This window comes from Copidosoma floridanum, unplaced genomic scaffold (genome assembly GCF_036245765.1).
Source record: "Copidosoma floridanum isolate Cflo_tuat_1 unplaced genomic scaffold, Cflo_Japanese_pri ptg000001l, whole genome shotgun sequence".
Classification (NCBI taxonomy): Eukaryota; Metazoa; Arthropoda; class Insecta; order Hymenoptera; family Encyrtidae; genus Copidosoma; species Copidosoma floridanum.
In genome coordinates this window covers 11,471,849-11,490,111 of record NW_028321878.1, presented here as the reverse complement: position 1 = coordinate 11,490,111, position 18,263 = coordinate 11,471,849, and the positions used below count along the sequence as shown (strand labels likewise).

The 18,263-nt window shown below is 36.3% G+C and overlaps 3 protein-coding genes across 9 annotated transcripts; 1 reads left to right on the top strand and 2 right to left on the bottom strand.

Annotated features, from left to right (window-relative positions):
• Positions 1-1,173: 1,173 nt before the first annotated feature.
• Positions 1,174-8,825, top strand: Zmynd8 (Zinc finger MYND-type containing 8). Of its 3 annotated transcripts, none has more exons than XM_014362645.2 (9): positions 1,174-1,501; positions 1,613-1,804; positions 3,592-4,712; positions 4,920-5,334; positions 5,548-5,728; positions 5,812-6,223; positions 6,300-7,551; positions 7,638-8,118; positions 8,200-8,825. In XM_014362645.2, exons 3-9 carry the CDS (start codon positions 3,592-3,594, stop codon positions 8,607-8,609), a joined length of 4,272 nt encoding a protein of 1,423 aa, XP_014218131.2. In that variant the 5' UTR covers positions 1,174-1,501; positions 1,613-1,804; the 3' UTR covers positions 8,610-8,825. The 3 variants fall into 3 exon arrangements, with proteins under 3 accessions (XP_014218131.2, XP_089451217.1, XP_014218141.2); XM_089595091.1 differs by having other exon boundaries at positions 1,174-1,505; XM_014362655.2 differs by lacking the exons at positions 1,174-1,501; positions 1,613-1,804 and adding an exon at positions 3,006-3,482.
• Positions 8,826-10,041: 1,216 nt separating this feature from the next.
• RpS8 (ribosomal protein S8) lies at positions 10,042-11,927 on the bottom strand. The gene is made up of 5 exons (XM_014362843.2): positions 11,848-11,927; positions 11,251-11,381; positions 10,753-11,004; positions 10,301-10,430; positions 10,042-10,209 (listed from the first exon to the last, which is right to left on the bottom strand). The coding sequence occupies exons 1-5, from the start codon at positions 11,849-11,851 to the stop codon at positions 10,100-10,102; spliced, it is 627 nt and encodes a 208-aa protein (XP_014218329.1). The 5' UTR covers positions 11,852-11,927; the 3' UTR covers positions 10,042-10,099.
• Positions 11,928-12,269: 342 nt separating this feature from the next.
• On the bottom strand, positions 12,270-18,180 carry LOC106647696 (lysophosphatidylserine lipase ABHD12). 5 transcript variants are annotated; one of them, XM_014364227.2, is made up of 9 exons: positions 18,063-18,180; positions 14,313-14,431; positions 14,147-14,252; positions 13,875-14,074; positions 13,667-13,802; positions 13,469-13,586; positions 13,237-13,398; positions 13,034-13,161; positions 12,270-12,960 (listed from the first exon to the last, which is right to left on the bottom strand). In XM_014364227.2, exons 2-9 carry the CDS (start codon positions 14,413-14,415, stop codon positions 12,921-12,923), a joined length of 993 nt encoding a protein of 330 aa, XP_014219713.2. In that variant the 5' UTR covers positions 14,416-14,431; positions 18,063-18,180; the 3' UTR covers positions 12,270-12,920. The 5 variants fall into 5 exon arrangements, with proteins under 5 accessions (XP_014219713.2, XP_014219697.2, XP_014219705.2 ...); XM_014364211.2 differs by lacking the exon at positions 18,063-18,180 and adding an exon at positions 17,557-18,048; XM_014364219.2 differs by lacking the exon at positions 18,063-18,180 and adding an exon at positions 16,964-17,016.
• Positions 18,181-18,263: the final 83 nt, after the last annotated feature.

Below are 18,263 nucleotides of genomic sequence, written 5' to 3'. Positions count from 1 at the left end.
TTTTTCGCGGTTTTGTTACATGAAAAAATTAACAAAATCAATTACATTACATTGATACTAGGTTCATGACTTAAGAATTCTTGATAACCTGGTATACAGGTACAGATTCATTCAAAAACAACAAGCTCGTATAGAATAATTAAGAATAGTATCAAAATATGAATGTATTATCTCAAACAAAGAAAGAAAAATCTTAAAACTTATTTTATTTGCAACTCTTGTACATTACGACAACATTCTCTACGATGCTTTCAAACTACTAATGTGCGAAAAACGACCTATGTGCTCGTCTCGATAACATTAAAACTCCATATAGGTTACGCTAATAGTATATACATAATTATAATTAATTTATCTAAAAACGAGAAAATGCCTTTTAGAAAAACAAATTTTATTGAATGCAGATGTACGCGAGCTGATTAATGCAGCTTGAAAGCAATCATAACCTCAAAAATTAGAGAGTACGTGCAAATTTGCATTTAATGTGTTTGATTGTGAAAAAACTTACTTCTTTTTTGGGACTGTGACTTCCTAGCTGCAATGTTTCGAATTGACGATGGTTTTTCACTGTACAACCTTAATAATTGTAATCACAAATGAAAAATATCTGGATCATGCATGTGCATGAAAAATACTTGATCATCCGCCTCGCGTGGGAAAGATTGTTTCCACACGAAATATAATTATATATTTACGGCCTAAGGTACAACGTTAAGTTTATCTGGAGCACGGCGTACCTGCAGAATGCGCTCACAGGCTACCGTACGGCGTACTTTGTTTTTGCTGCAGACTGACTGCACAGCGTGCTAATACACGATGTGACGGCACCATGACCACAAACTGACAGCACAGCGTGCGGTCACCACTAGTGCACGCCTTGCTCTCCACGTGATGCTATCTGGGCTACTACACTGCGGTGACAGATGACACACATCACGCGTCAACGTGTCATCGAGGACTTTCTCTAAGTTTCGCTGCATGCAGATAGATGTCATGTATATAGGTACACACATATAAAAACAATACAATTGCAAACCCATCTACAGGCCTGGGTTATGAAGGGAGGGGGGAGGGCCGCCACGTGAGAAGTTTCTCCCAACGCAACATTTCAACCGATTCCTCGTTTTACACGTGACAATACGTATACTTGTCATCTTGTACTTATTGGCTGTGTGTTGACTCGGTTGACTTGCAACATCACCGTTAGCACCGGCGACTCGCAGCTCAGCACGAGATGGAGGCACCAATCGCAAACAACTGGCCGGGCGACTTATCATCATAACTTGGCTCCTTTTGCCTGCGGCTTCACCGAAGATTCAGCATCGGCTTCGAGCTTCGAGTTTGCTTCGGCGGGGAAAGTGCGGTGGTGAAACAAAGAGAGAGAGAGAGAGAGAGAGAGAGCCAGCCAGCCGGAGAGAAGGACGAACGACTCTTCGGAGACAACGCAAGCAGAAGCCACGGCGACGACACGCATCTCCTGTATCCGTATACCCACGTTCAAGTAAGTATGTATATTTTGTACTACGTGTCTACTTACCTGCTCGCTTTTCGTACAAGTTTTTTTAACTTCTTTCATCATCCTCTACATGTCACAATCTCTCTTGTCCTCCAGCTTGTGTACCAGGTACTTGGGAAGCCGCTTCACTCAAAGCTGCACGAGAAATAAACAACACAAAGGAGTTGTGTGGACATATCGTTTTTATTAAGAGTACCGGCTCTTTAAGCCGAGACATGAGGGTCCTGGGCCTAAATGCGACTCAGTACTGATGGTGTACTCTCTGCCTTGACACACCTGAGAATATAGGTAATAAGAATACTCTTTGCTGAAACGCTGCTGGGTCTATTTGCACCAAATCCACGTAAATACGTGGATATTATTTAGTACAGATAACACCTGGAGTGCTGTGTGGATAGTATCATTATTATTTACGTGGATATTATGAGCCCTACATCCATGTAAACGTGGATATAGCTCTCTACTTATATCCACACATTTACGTGGATTTGGTGCAAATAGTTGCTGAAAGTAAATCCTGAAAACTGAAGATACTCGGTTAGCATTTCTTCTTTGCTGTCCACGTCTTTCTTGTAATCATGTAACAACAAAGTACCTACTATTATAAATTTTATCGAGTTGGAAAGTGTAGAGTCCCTTGTAATGAGTATGTTTTAACTTTCATGATGAAAATTTACGAGCTAAATAGCAAATTTTTTGAACATAAAAGTAGAATTTGTTCTTATCCCACGTTATCTCGAGTCCTCTATAATCTCACGTGTGCATTGTTTTATCAATTTGTTGCATCTGCGGTATGTCAAAATGTGCTTACTTTGTATACTAAAGAGGTTCATACCTATAAATTCGTTACACAAAAGTGTTTTTTTTTTTTTTTTTTTTTTTTAAGTAGAGTACTTGAACGTATATGATGACTAGAGAAAGTTTAAGCCAGAATGCATCAATTCAGTTCTGTTAAGATTATTGAGATCGTAATTTACTTATGGTATTAATTTTTTCTGCTTTGTGGGGAACTTAATGGTAAACGTAAGTACAAAGTATTTGTTATGTAACTTTCTTAAAACTATATAATATTCCTATAAAGTTATATTCATAATCAATGCAATTGCCATCTCACAAGCAACTAACAAAGGTATTTTTAACCTTTCTTAAGCTCTCTTCGCGCAAAGTGCACATTTATTTTGAAAGTACCATTACAGTTTGTTAAAAGTATTCATCATGATTTTAACTAACAGTAACAACAAATTTACTACGGATTCCTCCCACTCCACTTTCAACAATAAGATAATCTTAATTGAGAAAAACATTTTATCCTTCTGAAGCCTAAATTGTTATGGACACGCTGTTATTGCAAAATGTTCCAAGAAGGGTGTTCTGAAATAGCCATGAATATAATATAACTTCTTTTTTTACAATATGGTATGGAATTGTTGAACAAACATATCCTTGCCAGCTTCTGGTTACATAGCTACAGTTAGACCGTTTTTTTGTGTATAGCCTTGGTTCGTCTACTAAGAATACAAAATTAACCCTTTGTAATGTACCGATCATTTAATTTATTTATATAAAAATAAGTTTATAAAATTGGTAAGTAATTATATATGCATGTACTTCATGCAGCTACATTGGCAATTTAAGTAACATGGCAAGGCAATAATTGCTTAAGGCCACATTGCCACACTGTGCCACCACAAGGTAGGGAGAAAGTATTGCCCTCTATATTGAAGAAGCCAAACTATAAGGCTTGATTGGCCGCATAGCTGTTGCACTGCAGAGCACAGGAATTGTCCCTGGCATCCTCATTCTTCATTATAGAGAGCTAGCTCTGATCAAGTAATTTTACGTTCTACTTACACTATATTTCATTTTCGTCCTTCATAGTGTGATATTAGCTAGATACATTCGATATACATGTGGATTCTGCAAAGCTTTGCAGCTTGGTTATTTGTGCAGTGATGTTAGGCATCAGGTTATTGTACATACATACTATAGCAACGTCTTAGGCAAGACATTGGATGATTAAAACTTTTATCTAAACATCATAATCACTTCAATATTGTTATTTGATTTCATTATAGATGCTAGAGCAAGAGCTTTCAAGCAACATGGATTCAAATGAAAGCAGTGAGGATATAATTATGGATAAAGCTAATAAAATGGAGGTTTCTGACTCAGCTGTCCAACATAAGAATGACGAGCAAGGGACAAATCAAGTTAGCTCCAATAAAGTGTTACTAGAGGAACATAGCAAAATTGAAGATGTCAGCAGCTCATGTGCTGAGACCAATGAAACTGAGGGTGACCTTTTACTTTTAACAAAAGAAAACGAAGACGACGCAAAAATCAATACCTTACAGACTGATTCTAAGGTAGAACAAGCTAAACAAGTAGATAATGAAAAGCCAAACAGTGTTGCCAGTCTGGATAAAGATTCCGATTGTTCAGATATGGATGCATTGGAATTAAAATCAGTATCATCGGAAACTCCTAAATTTGATGAAAGTAATAAAGAGTTTGAGTATCCTGTGATTAACAAGAATGTCGAGAGTACAAAAGATGAAATGGATATTAAACCGAATAATCAGGGGGATAACGATACACCAAGGTCACAAAGTGACCAAACCGTAGAAAATACGCGAAAGGATGATAATAAAAATATGGAAGATGTGAAAGTCGCAGAAAATATTAAGAGTACAGAGAAAACAGAAAATACGAGTACAAATGATGTGGAAGATACAAAGGATGTAAAAGAAGCAATACCAGTAGAGGCAAATGAAATGCAAGATGCAAAGAGTTTAGATAGTACTGTAGATACCAAAAGTCCAGAAGATGTAAAAGAAATTCAGAGTACTGTAGATAGTAGTAATGTTAAAGATATTAAAGAAAATACAGATCCTGTAAAAATTAAGAGAGCCAAGAGAAACGTCATTAGTGCAATTGCTAAGAAAGAGACTGCTAAAGAGAACGTTGCAGAGGCCAAGGAAGTTGAGAAATCTGAGGAAAACAAGGACATCGAAGCCACTGAGGGAGTTGAAAACAAAGTGACGATTACCGTCAAAAATAACAAATTTTTTTTTAAATACATGAAGAATACAAAAGAAACAAAAGATCTTGCAAATGACAAAAATACCAAGGAAACCGACAGCGTTAACACAAGCATGAATACCAGAGAAGGAAAAAGAAAACGCAAGAGCACAATGTAAGTTTACTAATCAACATTAATTTCTTCCAAAAAAGTAATTGTGTAAAGTCGTTATATAATTCCAAGCATCTTTGAATTCGAGATATCAAATTGTTTATTTTTTATAGCTATTAATTTACGAATATATTTTTAAAGTGAACAGTGTCTTGTAAAAAAAAAAAAAAAAGAAAAAGAAAAATCATAAAAATTATTGTCCATTGGCAGGCTGTCGTCAGAGCAGAGCTCGCCAACAGTCGAGAAACAGCAACAAAATGGCAGCCCGTTGAAGCGCAAGCGTGTAGCTACAGTAGCATCAGCCACGGTCGCCGAGCCAGTACAAACGCCAACACCTGAAAAACCAGCGGTTGTAGAAGAGTTGAAAAAAAATGACAAATACTGCTGGCGCTGCCACAAGGAGTTGGTGGAAATGCAATGCACCACGTGCCCGCGTTCCTGGCATCGACGCTGCATGGGTGGTGCTCCGCCACTCAGCGTCATCGACTGGGAATGCAGCGAGTGCGTTGGCATAAGCCAGGCCGAAAGCGCTGAAAATCGCTTGATAACCATGGCACAGCTTACCCCTGAGCAGCTGGTCGTGATGCTTAAACATGTTGTCCAGCGCATGAGAGATCAAACTGGGGTACGCTCCTTTTGCCAGTCTAAATTTCTTCATTCTTACTAATTTGACTTTCAATTCAGTTGATTTCAGTTGATTACATTTTTAAGCTTTTATTTGTTTTTTTTTCTAATTTAATAAAATACTTGGAAGAAATTAAAAATTGGTCTATGAAAAGACAACAAAAGTATTTTTTAGGTCATCATAGTTTCATGCTAATCTATTTATGTATTACAGTCCCAGCCCTTTTTGAAGGAAGTCGATCCAGACGATGTTCCTAATTACTTGGATTACGTTGTCAATCCAATGGATTTAAGCTTACTGGAATCCAATGTTCGTGCCAAAAAGTACGCTAGTACAGATGCTTTTATGGCTGACGCCAGATGGATTCAGCATAACTGTATAGTTTTCAATACATGTGAGTTTCTTAATGGTTAGTTAATGACGCATGTCAGCCTACCAATCCGTACATTATACCTTTTTTTTTAAATTTCTGTACAGATTCATCAAAATTGACGAACACAGCCAAACAAATGTTGAAAGTAGCGAAACAAGAAGTGTCGGAGATCGAGGCCTGTCCAGATTGTTTTGCTCACGGGCGTAATTTACCACGACCGTTGCCATCTTGGTTTATTGAGCCTTGCCGTCGACCACATCCGATCGTCTGGGCGAAACTAAAAGGTTTCCCTTTTTGGCCGGCAAAAGCAATGCCGCGACTTAATGCCCAGGGTTTAGTGGATGTTCGTTTCTTTGGTGAACACGATCGTGCCTGGGTATCGCCCAAGGATATATATTTGTACTCTAAGGAGCCACCTGCTGGTACACCCAGGAAGAAAAAAATTGAGATGGATCAATGCATGAAAGAGGTTCAAGACCACGTTAAAAAACTTGAACGCGTTTTTGGAGAGTTTAAGTACGAACTTTGAAATACATTAAATATGATCTCGTCTTTGATAAAAACTTTTAGTATACGAGTTTATTTTTTCTAGGTATTCTTTGCAAAAAGTTCAGTACGATCCACACGATCTGAAACAAATTCAAATACTGCTACCTAACTACGACCCACTAGAAAATAAAGTCAATAAGAAGGAAAATCCAAAAACCGAAGTACAAACTCTTGCTGTGAAAAATAAAGTCACACCTGCCAAGGCAGAGAAGAAGATGCCTAATCTTAAAAACACTGTTACGCCAAGTTCAAATGGATTGACGGCAAACATTCGGCCAACATCAGAAAGGCGTAAGGTGCTACGAAAGAAGCGACCCCTGTCTCCCGAATTGCAGGAGCCATCACCTGTTCCGAATAAAACGAGCAGGCTAAGTTCCGAGATGGAAGCAGTCGTTCTTATCCCTCCGAAAAAGAGTAAAAGTAAAAGCCCTCCTGCACCTGTAGCTACTACCGCACTGACAACACCAACTGCAAATAATGCCAGTAGCAATAACAACAACAATGACAAAAACAACCCCAACAACAACAACAAGGACAACGACAATAATGACCAAAGTAGTAGTAAAGACGTCAAAAAGAGTACAACCAGCACGCTGGAAGTTACTACTCCTAAATTAGACGTGAGTAGCACAAAAAACAATATTCCAAAACCCATCCTTGTACCAGTAAGAAAGATCAGACAGCCAGTCTTGAAAAAAATAAAACTGACCAAAGAGAGCCCCAAGTTGGATGAATCCATGCGAAAGCCAATGGTAGTTGTGAAGACTATGAACAGTTTGAAACCTACCACGATCATCCATAACTTGCCTTCACTGAACAATTTCCCGGACAATCTCGAAGCAACTCCTGTGAAAATTTTGGGCACAGGCAAGAAGTTGGTATCCATTCTCCCGAAAAAAAATCCGACTATACCGGCAAAAGTTTTAAATTCCAAGACTATTCAAGTCATTCAACAGGATGGCAAAATAGTGAACAGGACGATAAAAACGATAAATATGCCGGTGACGAAAGAGGCAGCAAAGTTTTCGGTGATCTCTGCGATTCAACCCAAAGACAAGAGTGATCTGACGTCGAATAGCAACAATAAACCGATGACGACGATGCCCTTGATATCTAAGAAAGAACAAATGGCCATACTGGAAGAATTTAGTTCGAGCGTGTCCGAGCCGATGAAACACTTTAATAATCAGGCCGAAAAAGAAATTAGGTTGAATACGGCTGTCACGATAATCAAGCAAGAGCCGAAAGACGAAGTATCATCCCTTCATCCATCAATTCAGCCCGCTCAACCAAAGGTAAGTCACAAAAAAAATTGTATGGCCTGTAGTCTTGACGATTTATCTCATTTAATTTTTTAACTCATTTTCTACTATGACTTTAGCTGACGATTGTGAGGAAGCCGAGCAAGGCGCGCAAGTCCTTCTCAAACAAGACACCGCAATTCCCCCAACATTCCGCACAATCATTGACTAGGCCGAACTCGAGCGCAGCGAATGACTCGCTGGTTCACATTTCGACCAAACAGAACAACGATACGCGTTGCACTCCTTCTGCTGGTACTTTTAATTCCTCTGCTTCATCGGCTATCGTTTCCACGACTTCCTCAATAAACACGGCCTACGAGCTTCCACCACCCGAGGCTGGTCCTCTGACGGCCCAGATCCATCGGCATTCACGAGAATTGGTCAACAAAATGGCCCAGCTGATTGCCGACACGGTCCGGGACGCGGCTGAGAGTAACGCGGTGGCAGCTGGTGGTATCGCGAATCATCACGACGCTACGATACATCACCTCAAACTCAAGATAGAGCGGATGAAATGGGAGCACGAGCAAGAAATTAATGAGCTCAAACACAGTCAGGGTAAGCTGTTAAAGAGCTTTGATTGATTTTGTGTTTCTCAAGCTCTTACGGAGTCGACTAATGATGCAAATTTGTTTTTAGAACAAAAACTGCGAGAGATGAAGGCGAGCTTAGAAATCGAGCATCATCGAGCACTGGAGAATGCACATCGCGAAGCCGAGATCGACAAGCGGCGCTGCGTCGAAGAGACAAAGCGCAAGCAATGGTGCGTGGTTTGCGGTCGCGAGGCGATGTTCTTTTGTTGCTGGAATACGGCCTACTGTGACTATCCGTGCCAGCAAAAGCACTGGTCCGCCCATGTCAACAACTGCGCCCAAAAGAATCCGCCGTCATCCCAGTCATCCGCTTCATCGGTCACCTCGACCTCACAGTTGCAGACACAGAGGCACGGCAACAGTAATGTTGCCAAGCATCAGGTGATGCCAAAACTCGTTAATACAAAGTCGCAACAGCAGCAGTCGGTGCCTGTGATGAGAAAAACCTCCTTATAACGAGTGATAGCTTGCTCAAGGACCTAGAGCGTCCGGTGCCGTAGCGGATCTCAGCTCAACCTCGGTTCTTTGACCTGTGTATAATCTTTTCCCAACGATATATATATATTTTTTTTTTTACTTTTGTGTCGTCCGATAAATATGGGACTCGTTCGTGTCCTTTCTGCACTTTTTCTTTATGTACATTAAATAAGCGTGCACGAGCGCTCCCACGGATGTGCGCATATATTTTTCATAGACAACTCTTTTTTTATTATTATTACTTTTATAACTTTTTAAAGTGCGCAAGTTGAGAAAATTTTGAATATTGTTCCTTCTTGTTGTTATTCGTTTAAAAAAAAAAAAAAAAAAATTATATAAATATACTAATTACACAAATAACACTTATCCAGTAAGAAGAGTAGAATATTTATGTTTCTTTTTTTTTCTACTTTGTATAAAGTACTTCGTGATCGATGTTGGTGTATGCTAAGAGAAAACTAACAGTTGTGTGTATCAACTGGTATTAACAGTATAAAATGATATGTTCAAGTGAAGAACAATAAGCGCGATTTGTAAATGCTGGATCAAATGTGTTATAAAAAAAACAATCGCTTAATATTTTCAAAATTGTATAGAATACATAAGTTAAAGAATATTTTTTAATGTGAATCTATATTAAAAAACTGAATAAAAGGTTTCGATGGTTCTAATTTTTTTTGTATAACAATATATTTTTTGATTTTATCACAATCATGATTCTTTGATTCCAACTTGATAAAAGTTAAATGAGTGCATTCACATGACTTTTATGACTTTATTTCAAAGGGAAACGTAAAACCATTCGAGCCTTTATGATTCGGTAGGTGTAATCTTAATCTGCTAAAATGAAGGTAGCAATAAACCTGATAAAATTTAATAGGCATAACAATATCTCTAAGTTGTTTTAAAATTATAGATTGACATTTCACTGTATTTAATTTGAGAAAATTTACATGATACGTTAGTATGTAAAACACGTGTATCTATCTATATTTTATTTTCAAGTCTATTTCTAGATATCGGCATTTAAAAAAATCTTTTTTATAAAAATAAAGATATATTATTCTTATTTTGAAGCTTATTTCCCTGTGTTTATAATTAAATTAATTTTTTTTGTTAAACTCATTAAAATGTATGTTTCGTAATACTAATAAAAATAAATTTTTTCCAATTCATCGAGAAACGGTATATTTGTAGAAACAATAAATTAAAAATTTTTGAGACCGTAAATGTTACAAATTTTCAGTCTCGTTTTGTAAGTTTACTTTTAACTGTAAATGAAACCATGTTCACACCATTTGTTCTGTAGTTTTTTTCAACAATTTTTTTTTTCGTGAATATTTGTTCATATGATAAATAAATAAACATCAAATGATCTACGAGTTTCTTATTAAGAAAAGTGATATGTTGATTAAAGTAAAGAATAAAAACTTTATTGAACGATTTTTATTTTATTTCATAATACAAAATTATTTTGCCTTCTTGCTCTTAATTTTTCTAAGGTAGAATTCCAGCTCTTTGCCTTCTAGAATGTAACCATCAGCTCTACCACACTGTCCTGGCCTGCTAGCGATGCAAGCTGTAAAAGTTTCAATTTATTAATTCATTTATTATTTTAGTAAAATAAAATAAGCATGTGACAAATGATAAAGAAAAATACTATTACGTACCAAGAACTCTACCAGTAGCAAACTGATCTTCCAATCCCTGTTCTACTTTAGCAACCTTCTGTCTTTTTTTGTATTTTGACATACACTTTTTCGATCTCTTTTTGTTTAGGACTTCTTCTTCAGCTTCAGTCTGCAAAAAAGTAACATACGAAGTTCTTTATATTCGTGAATATTGTTAGAACTAAATGTACTTCAGCTGTGACAACTACATAAATTGAAGTTTATGTAGTTTATCAGTTCGCTGTGGGAAATTTGTCAGCATAGCACTCAGGCAATAATAATCATCATACTAATACCATCACTGGTTTTTTCGTTGAATATTAAATGAAATATCGCATTAAAAAAATTTTTACATCAAAAGAAAATAACTGCAACATAATATCTCATTGGAAGATACTAATATTTACACCAACTACAATAAAAAAAAAAAAGCGGAAAATCTAAACACTTACTAGTTTAGCTCCACGTTTGCGTCCCAAGGGAAGAGCATAGTGAGCCTCGTACCACTGTCTGAACGGAGTAGCATCAACTGTGACGATAGCATTCTTCACCAACGTTTTGGTTCTCACGAGCTCGTTGTTCGATGCATTGTAAACAACATCAATAATACGGGTCTTGCGTGCTCTGCCTTCAGATCCCCAAGCAAAATTGCCAATGTCCAAACGCAGAGCTCTGTATTTTTTGTTACCTCCCCTTGTACGTACCTAACAAAAGCGATGAAACAAATTGAGATAACTAACTACACAAGATGTACGACCTACATTATAAACTAAAAAGGTCTCAGTACGCTGTGGGAATGTCAGCACGGCATTCAGAGTAGGTAAGGTGATCATCATATGAAAAAGCAAGGAGTAACCAAGATAACACACTTATTTTTATAATAACATATTTTAAGTCACTTTTGTCAACTTTGTTCAATGCAATGGAGAGAATAAGAATAATCGACTTACAGTGTGAATACGCTGAGGGCCAAGCTTGGTGTTGGCAGCGGGACGTCCTAACTCGAACTTCCTCTTCTTACGGATTGGCTTTCTCTTGCCACCCGTTTCTCGCCTTTTATGCCAATGGTCTCTGGAGATACCTGCGATACACAAAATAACACGATTTTATTATCACCGGCTCGTTACATGACACGTTAACAGGAACTATATCCATGACCACCCTCGATCTACATCAACACTTCACAAAACTGTAACTACGACGTGCGTAGAAAACAACGACACCAAATTATCGACTTTAAAACGTTATTGCGGACAAATGTAATACGTAAATTAAATGCCAACAAACACTGAGGCAAGATTGAGGAGAACAAGAATAACTTTATCACACCAACAACAAAGTTTTTACCACAGTAGACGGAGAGCGGTCGAGGTTAGACCAAACATTGGGGGTGCCGTGAAATCGCGAAAAATCTGGATAATACGTGTTCGCGAAGACGCTTTGGTGGCCGTTAATTATCGCGAGCATCATATTAATCTTTAGAATCGCGTAGTCGCGAGGATGATCGAGGATTTTTAAGGACACGTGTGAAAACGCTTGGAACTCACCCATGGTGGCGAAGTAAAAAGAACTCGAGCGGCCACACGAACGTGGGTATAATTTTGCGAGAGGCGCTGCGCTCTCTCACACGGGATTATTTTTCCGTTGTGAGCACCGCCCTAAAGACAGAACTCGTGAAGGTTGTATCGCAAGTGGGCGATGTGTGTATTAGACTGGTTTGAAAATAAGGGCGCGATTTCTCTCGTTTCCTTGTGTAAGGTAGATTTTTTATTTTTTCCGAGTAAGTATAGAAAGTACTTATCAGAGAGCTATAGCGGCTTAGCGCCAAATGATTTACTTTTCTACTTGTTTAGGTGGTAGTAAATATACTCATGGGTATTTATAGGAGTTAGGTAAATAATTTGGATTGAATTGTTTAATATTCGTAAGATAAATAAACCAACACATCTAAGAAGAAAGGAAAGTTTATTTTGATAATCCGATACAACAATGGTAAAAACGTTATTGTTCGTTTCGCTTGCTATATATTCCAAAAGTTAAATATATATTTTTAAATATTTTCTTTACAAATAGTTAAAAACGACGATCAAAAACAGCGAGGGACACATATCGGTGATTTACAGCTTATAAAATTGTCCAAATACTCGGAGACTTGTGGAATAATTTGTATGACGGTGATGAACAACATACAATCTCATATATCAATTAACTAATTTACTATAGGAATGTCTCAATCTCAATACTTTACGACCATCTTCAATGAGTAAGCCTCTTTTGTTGACTACTGACGAAAACATACTTAATTATGCATCTAAATAATAATGATAATAATACAGCTTTACGTGTAATTAGTAGTTTGCTATTTTTGTTTGGAGGGACATTGGTCAACATATTGAATACTAAAAAAATTAATGAATCGTCTTACAACTCACACACACATACATACACGTGTAAACACATCAAGTATCCAACACATCATATATTTGCACATAAATACATGTAGTCACGCGATTAAGTGTATTTACTTTGATTATCAAGTTCTCTTGATTATCAAAGAAAAATCAGTAGAGAAATAATTGATTTTGACGTTAGCGAGTTCTCTAAGATTGATTTTCGCATTTCATATCGTTGTTCCGTCAGATGATTGAGCCACAAAGTTCCTGAAACCGATAATTGACTTATTAGTTACCTGATTGCATAAGCGACTAATACATCACCATGTGCAATACTCACTCTATGATTCTTGGTAACTCTTTATAACGACATATGTACTTATGTCCAAGACCATAAGTAGCATTTATGCTTGTCATTTGTATTCTTTGCATGTCAGTTACATGCAATGACTTGGCAGCAATAAATAGCTAAAGAAATAATGCAATAATGATATGTAATCGATATTAGGAGAATCTATACTTGATTTTTAAAAAACTTGTTACCTTTTCACCCAAAGAATATGGAACGACATTATCATCTTCCGCGTGTAAAATCATGACTGGACATAGTATATGCCCAATATGTTGGTCAGATTCGAATCTGAGTCCATTTTCATACAAAGGTTGTACAATGATCCAATTGAACCATGGTAAATGTTTGAATATCTAAAAAAAAGTAGTTTTATCTTAGGATTGTCGGTAAGAAAAAAAATAAATAAATGAATAAAATACGTACTCGAGCAAGTGGATGTTCTGTGATTTCATCAGCAAGATTGTTAAATGGGGATTCTAAAAATAGTCCCGCAGGACTCATGCCTTTGTTAGCAAGTATGGCCAAAACATGTGATGACACCCTACAATGCAAATAATGATATAAATTATTAACACTCAAAATGTACTACTGTAATCAATTGATTAGCAAATGATATCATACCCAGTACCGAGAGAGTGGCCCCAGACGAAAACAGGAGCTGAATTATTTACAAGTTTTAGTAGCCATTCAAGTACAAATTTACTGTCAGAAACGACTCCTATTTCAGACAGATCGACATTATCACTATCACCATAGCCTGGAAAAATTTTTTTCAATAAAATACAACCATTCATTTCATAAATTCAAGTTGTTTTGTTAACCAGCTTACTTCTGTAATCAAAGCATATCACGTGAAAATCAAGTCTTTGAAATAATTGATACAGCTCAACTCTATGACTGCTCGCTCTGTTGCCACTATTGCCATGCATATACAAGAATACTGGTCGTTTGGCTTTCCTGAGTACAGTTTCGTAAGCTTTACTGTTGTCAGGAATGTTTTGATCGAGCAGTGATTCCGGTAATAGTTGCCTAAGAAAAAACGTTGTGCAATATTGATGCAAAGTGAGTTGTGTCGATGTGTTCAAAATTTTATGAAATTACCATGCTCCGATCTTCACATTTTCGTCGGTGGTGAGGTAAAAGTTTCTTGCGCCCTTCAATCCAACTGTATCTGGCTTGGTCAGGTCAATGTCTAGTGGCCAATGCACTGAAAAAAAAAAAAATTATCATATCTCGATTGTGTAAAATTATGTTAAAAGGGACTCACCGAAGTTGAGAAATAGGATTTTCTTTTGTACTTCGTACGAATATCGAAAGACGAGGGGTAAAAGCCCAAATAAGAAAATGTAGATGCAAATAGATATTCTCATGGTCCATAGCAAAAATCTGAAAAAATATTCATCACTTGTGAGTAAACGTGACTGTGTATAACTGACGATAAATTATATATTACATTGACACATACGCACACGTTTATATGTATACATGTATTACTTTTTGTGAATAAACGATTGATACGCCGTGTATACGAAGGGAAATACAAATCAAACGACCAAATAGTTGTATTTGAGGGTATAGTTATAAGAAACGTCAATTTTAGAAAATATCAGATTAAACATGTATAATAAATAATATTGGCTAACAGTACATGTACAAGAAACGATTTTTTTTTTTTTTTAAATCATAATTTACACACTTTCATGCATGTAAGGATTTATTTGAAATATTTGTCATTTTTAAGTAATCTGTAAAAATTTACATTGTGCGTCATTTTGTTAATGATGAGTGTTGCCAAATAGTTAAGTTCAAAATGTTGATAAAACTACACTGTGCAGACATAATTATTTACTCACACATTGATGTTTGTAAGTATACGATTTATATTAAAACACGCACGCGACATTACCAATTAGTCCACATACATTGTCTCACTTCACATACCCATCACTCCATACGAGTCAAACAAAAAAGAAAAACAATTACGGGACACAAGAAAAAAAAAAAATAAATAAATAAATAACAATTCTGATGATATTTCGCTACAAATTACCAAAAAATATGAGCGACATCCAAAAAGGTAAAAGATAGAGGTAAAAACACCGCTAATGTGGGAAAAATAGTGAGTAAATGCACACCAGAAACAAACATAGAGCGGGACTTTAGAATGCAAAAGTTGGACAGTAAAAAAAGAAAAAAAAAGACAGCCGTCGACTTTGATCGCACATAAAGGTTGTCAAGGATAATAGCTGCATGTACGCGGATTCATCAGCCGGAATGAACAATCTCTGTGTAGTATGGTTTTCAGAACAAAGTCGACGCCTATAATCGTCACATACAAAAATTTTTGTGTGTTGGGTGTGTGTTGCATATTGCTCGTGCCAATAAATAGCGGCAACAAGTAAAAAAAAAAAAAAAAAAAGGCCAGTGTTTATTTTACAAATGTTAGTTGTTTTCTTCAAACACTATATCATAGACACACGTGTGAGTGTGCGTGTTAACTTACGCTCCGTTAAAATACCAAAAATCAGCGACGATGACGGGTACCATTGTGGCTAAGCAGAACGGCAAGTGAATTGCCCGCATGACTAAATTTTATGGCATTAGTATGTACAATACTTACGCGTGCTACTCTAATTTTTTGTCGCTTTATGGTTTTTTTTTTTCATTTGTTTCTTGTTATTTTTTCTCGCTGTACTCTCAATTTTTAATTCGATGGCTTTTGCGCGTGCATATACATCAGCAGTGCACTATAATGACTCACGTGTTTCTTTTTCGATCATTTGCTTTTTTGCGATAAATCTGACTAAGAGATACCTGATGAGCAGAGAGGGATGTAAAAAGCAAAGTCAAAGTAGCAATGAAGGAAAGAAAACAAAAAAAAACATTGACGAGAGACTCTTGATCGATAAAAAAAAAAAAAAAAAAGATGTGAATGATGGGTTTTTAAGTGAGTTGGATGCCGATCGCGCGCCAGTGAGTGTGGGGTACATATATTAGATGATTTGTTCGCGAATAAAATGTCTCTGTACAAGTACAAGGGAAAACGTGAGATGAACGTGAATTTTTATATAAACCATTCAGTTAGTGAGTTCTGCAAAGATGATAAGAGTTAGTATTGTTGTTGGGTGTGCGTGTGTGTGTACTATATGTGAAGGAAAGGTCATAGGACGTTTTTTCTCTCCAGTTAGACTTTAAGTTTGCAACGTCTTTTTGTCGATTAAGTATGTAATTAATCCAATGAATCGCGAGCCTTCGGCGACTTAGAGCTTGTGGATAATCAGCGTCGGGTAATCCGATTCGGATTAGTGTAAGAAATAAAAGGAAGAAAAAAAAAAGCGATCTATTCGCCAAAGTAACGAATATTACTGTAAACAAATGTACTTTTTCATGGCAACGATAGAGAATGTAAGGATAATTGTTATACTTGTGGTTCAAGTCAATGCGCTTAAATTTTTCAAGCTATAAGTATTCCGATTGGAGTTTAAACCAAATGGCACTTGAGTTACTTCGCGTGTCACTATTTTATGGTGCTTGGTTTTTTTTTTGCAGATGAAAGACTGGTGTAAGAAATAAAATCTTGGAATTTCTAGGGTGAATTTACAAAAATTTTCTTTCGGTAATTGATTTTCATTAGACAAAACAATTGTGCGATAGGAAATTGTTGTGTAAACAAAGTAAACTACCTTTCCTTAACATACGATATTGAGGAAGCTGTATGTGATAATGACAAATTATTGAAACTAATTATTATCAACGACGACTGTCTCTTTTAAAACTACAGAAGGAAAATTGACTAATTTACCAGGTGCAATATCTATCACGTCAAATATACTGTGTATCAAAAACGATACTGTAACTAAGGAAAAAAAAAAAAAAAGAAGAAAAAATTCATAAATAATATTTTATTACTGTCCATACCTTGTAAACTTCATTGCACTGCTCGCTCTTTATTTTTTACTTAAGCTACTTTGATTGGCCAGTTGGACTTTTTTGTAAAAAAAAAACTGAAGTCAGATATGACTCGTTGGACATTCATTGAAACACTAAGCTGGTCAAGTGTAAGTATTTTCTTTTATGAGATGAAAGTCAAGGTTACCAGCATCTTATTTTATGTAACTGTTAAATTGACACTAGTCTTCTAAATGCCTATTCTATCAGAAAGAACAACAATAGGATTCGTTTTTTGAGGCGTTTAAAGTTAGAATGGTCTTCGTTTCAATATTTTTTAAGAGCACATATTAAATATTATTCGTGATTGATTCGTGATGATGAACAGGTTTTATTAATGAATGAAGTGAAGTTTTGTGCAAACTTATAACTAATGTTTTATACGTTAATGTAATGTTACATGCACGTTGTTAAGAATAAAAATTGAAATAAAATGATTAAGTATTAGTCTAGAAAGTTTATGAGTAGATGTAACGTAGATTGTATCATGGAAAAGATAAAAAGTAAATTTCAAAAATGTATGTAGAAAATGAGCAAACCTTGAAAAGTTAAAATGGAATTACCTTTTGATGATACGCTTTTTAGATGTATGGTATTGCATAATACAAATAAAAACGGGTTTCTGAATCAAAACCAAATTTCAGTTGCAGCAGACAAATATCGAACCCCTAGACTAGGAGTGTTTGAACAAAAAACGCTTTTAACTCTCGTGTAATCTCATGTTCTGTTTAAAAAATAATAACAATAGTTATAAATCATAGCTGATCTGATAACCGTGAGAGATAACCAAAAAATTTGAAGCGATAACAGCACTTCATCAAAGTCAATAATACACCTTTAACGTTGGTCAACTGTTTTTTGGTATTTTACTTCTAATTCTTTGTTAAAAACAAAAAAGAAAACAACACAACGAACAAAGTGTTTTTCAGCTTCCCATCTACATTTGGGTGTAACCTATCTCTGAGTGGGACTCTGGTGTATACTTTACAGGAATTATTAAGAAATCATGGTTTCTCTTATTTATTTACAACGCAACGGGAAAAACCCCTGTCGCAATTTTTATCTGTACCTTCTTCATATATTCTAAACAAACGGTGATTTCTAATCAACTATAATACACACACCGCAATACGTAATAGTCGACGTTCGGAGTTGGGAGCAGAACGCAAAATGACAGCTACGGAACACGGAAGCCCGATGCATCAGGGTCACGACATGCATAAAAACGCATAAGCATGCTTATTTGCTTAGAGTGCAGCGGGCACACAAG

Coding starts and splice junctions, on each gene's coding strand:
- Zmynd8 (XM_014362645.2), top strand. CDS start 3,592: ATGCTAGAGCAAGAGCTTTCAAGCAACATGGATTCAAATGAAAGCAGT. Junction 5,335..5,547: donor GCATGAGAGATCAAACTGGG/GTACGCTCCTTT, acceptor TATGTATTACAG/TCCCAGCCCTTTTTGAAGGA. Junction 8,119..8,199: donor TGAGCTCAAACACAGTCAGG/GTAAGCTGTTAA, acceptor ATTTGTTTTTAG/AACAAAAACTGCGAGAGATG.
- RpS8 (XM_014362843.2), bottom strand. Junction 10,431..10,752: donor GCAAACGTGGAGCTAAACTA/GTAAGTGTTTAG, acceptor ACTTTTTTGCAG/ACTGAAGCTGAAGAAGAAGT. Junction 10,210..10,300: donor TGCTACTGGTAGAGTTCTTG/GTACGTAATAGT, acceptor AAACTTTTACAG/CTTGCATCGCTAGCAGGCCA.
- LOC106647696 (XM_014364203.2), bottom strand. CDS start 15,628: ATGCGGGCAATTCACTTGCCGTTCTGCTTAGCCACAATGGTACCCGTC. Junction 14,253..14,312: donor AATCCTATTTCTCAACTTCG/GTGAGTCCCTTT, acceptor TTTTTTTTTCAG/TGCATTGGCCACTAGACATT. Junction 13,399..13,468: donor CAGAACATCCACTTGCTCGA/GTACGTATTTTA, acceptor ACTTTTTTTTAG/ATATTCAAACATTTACCATG.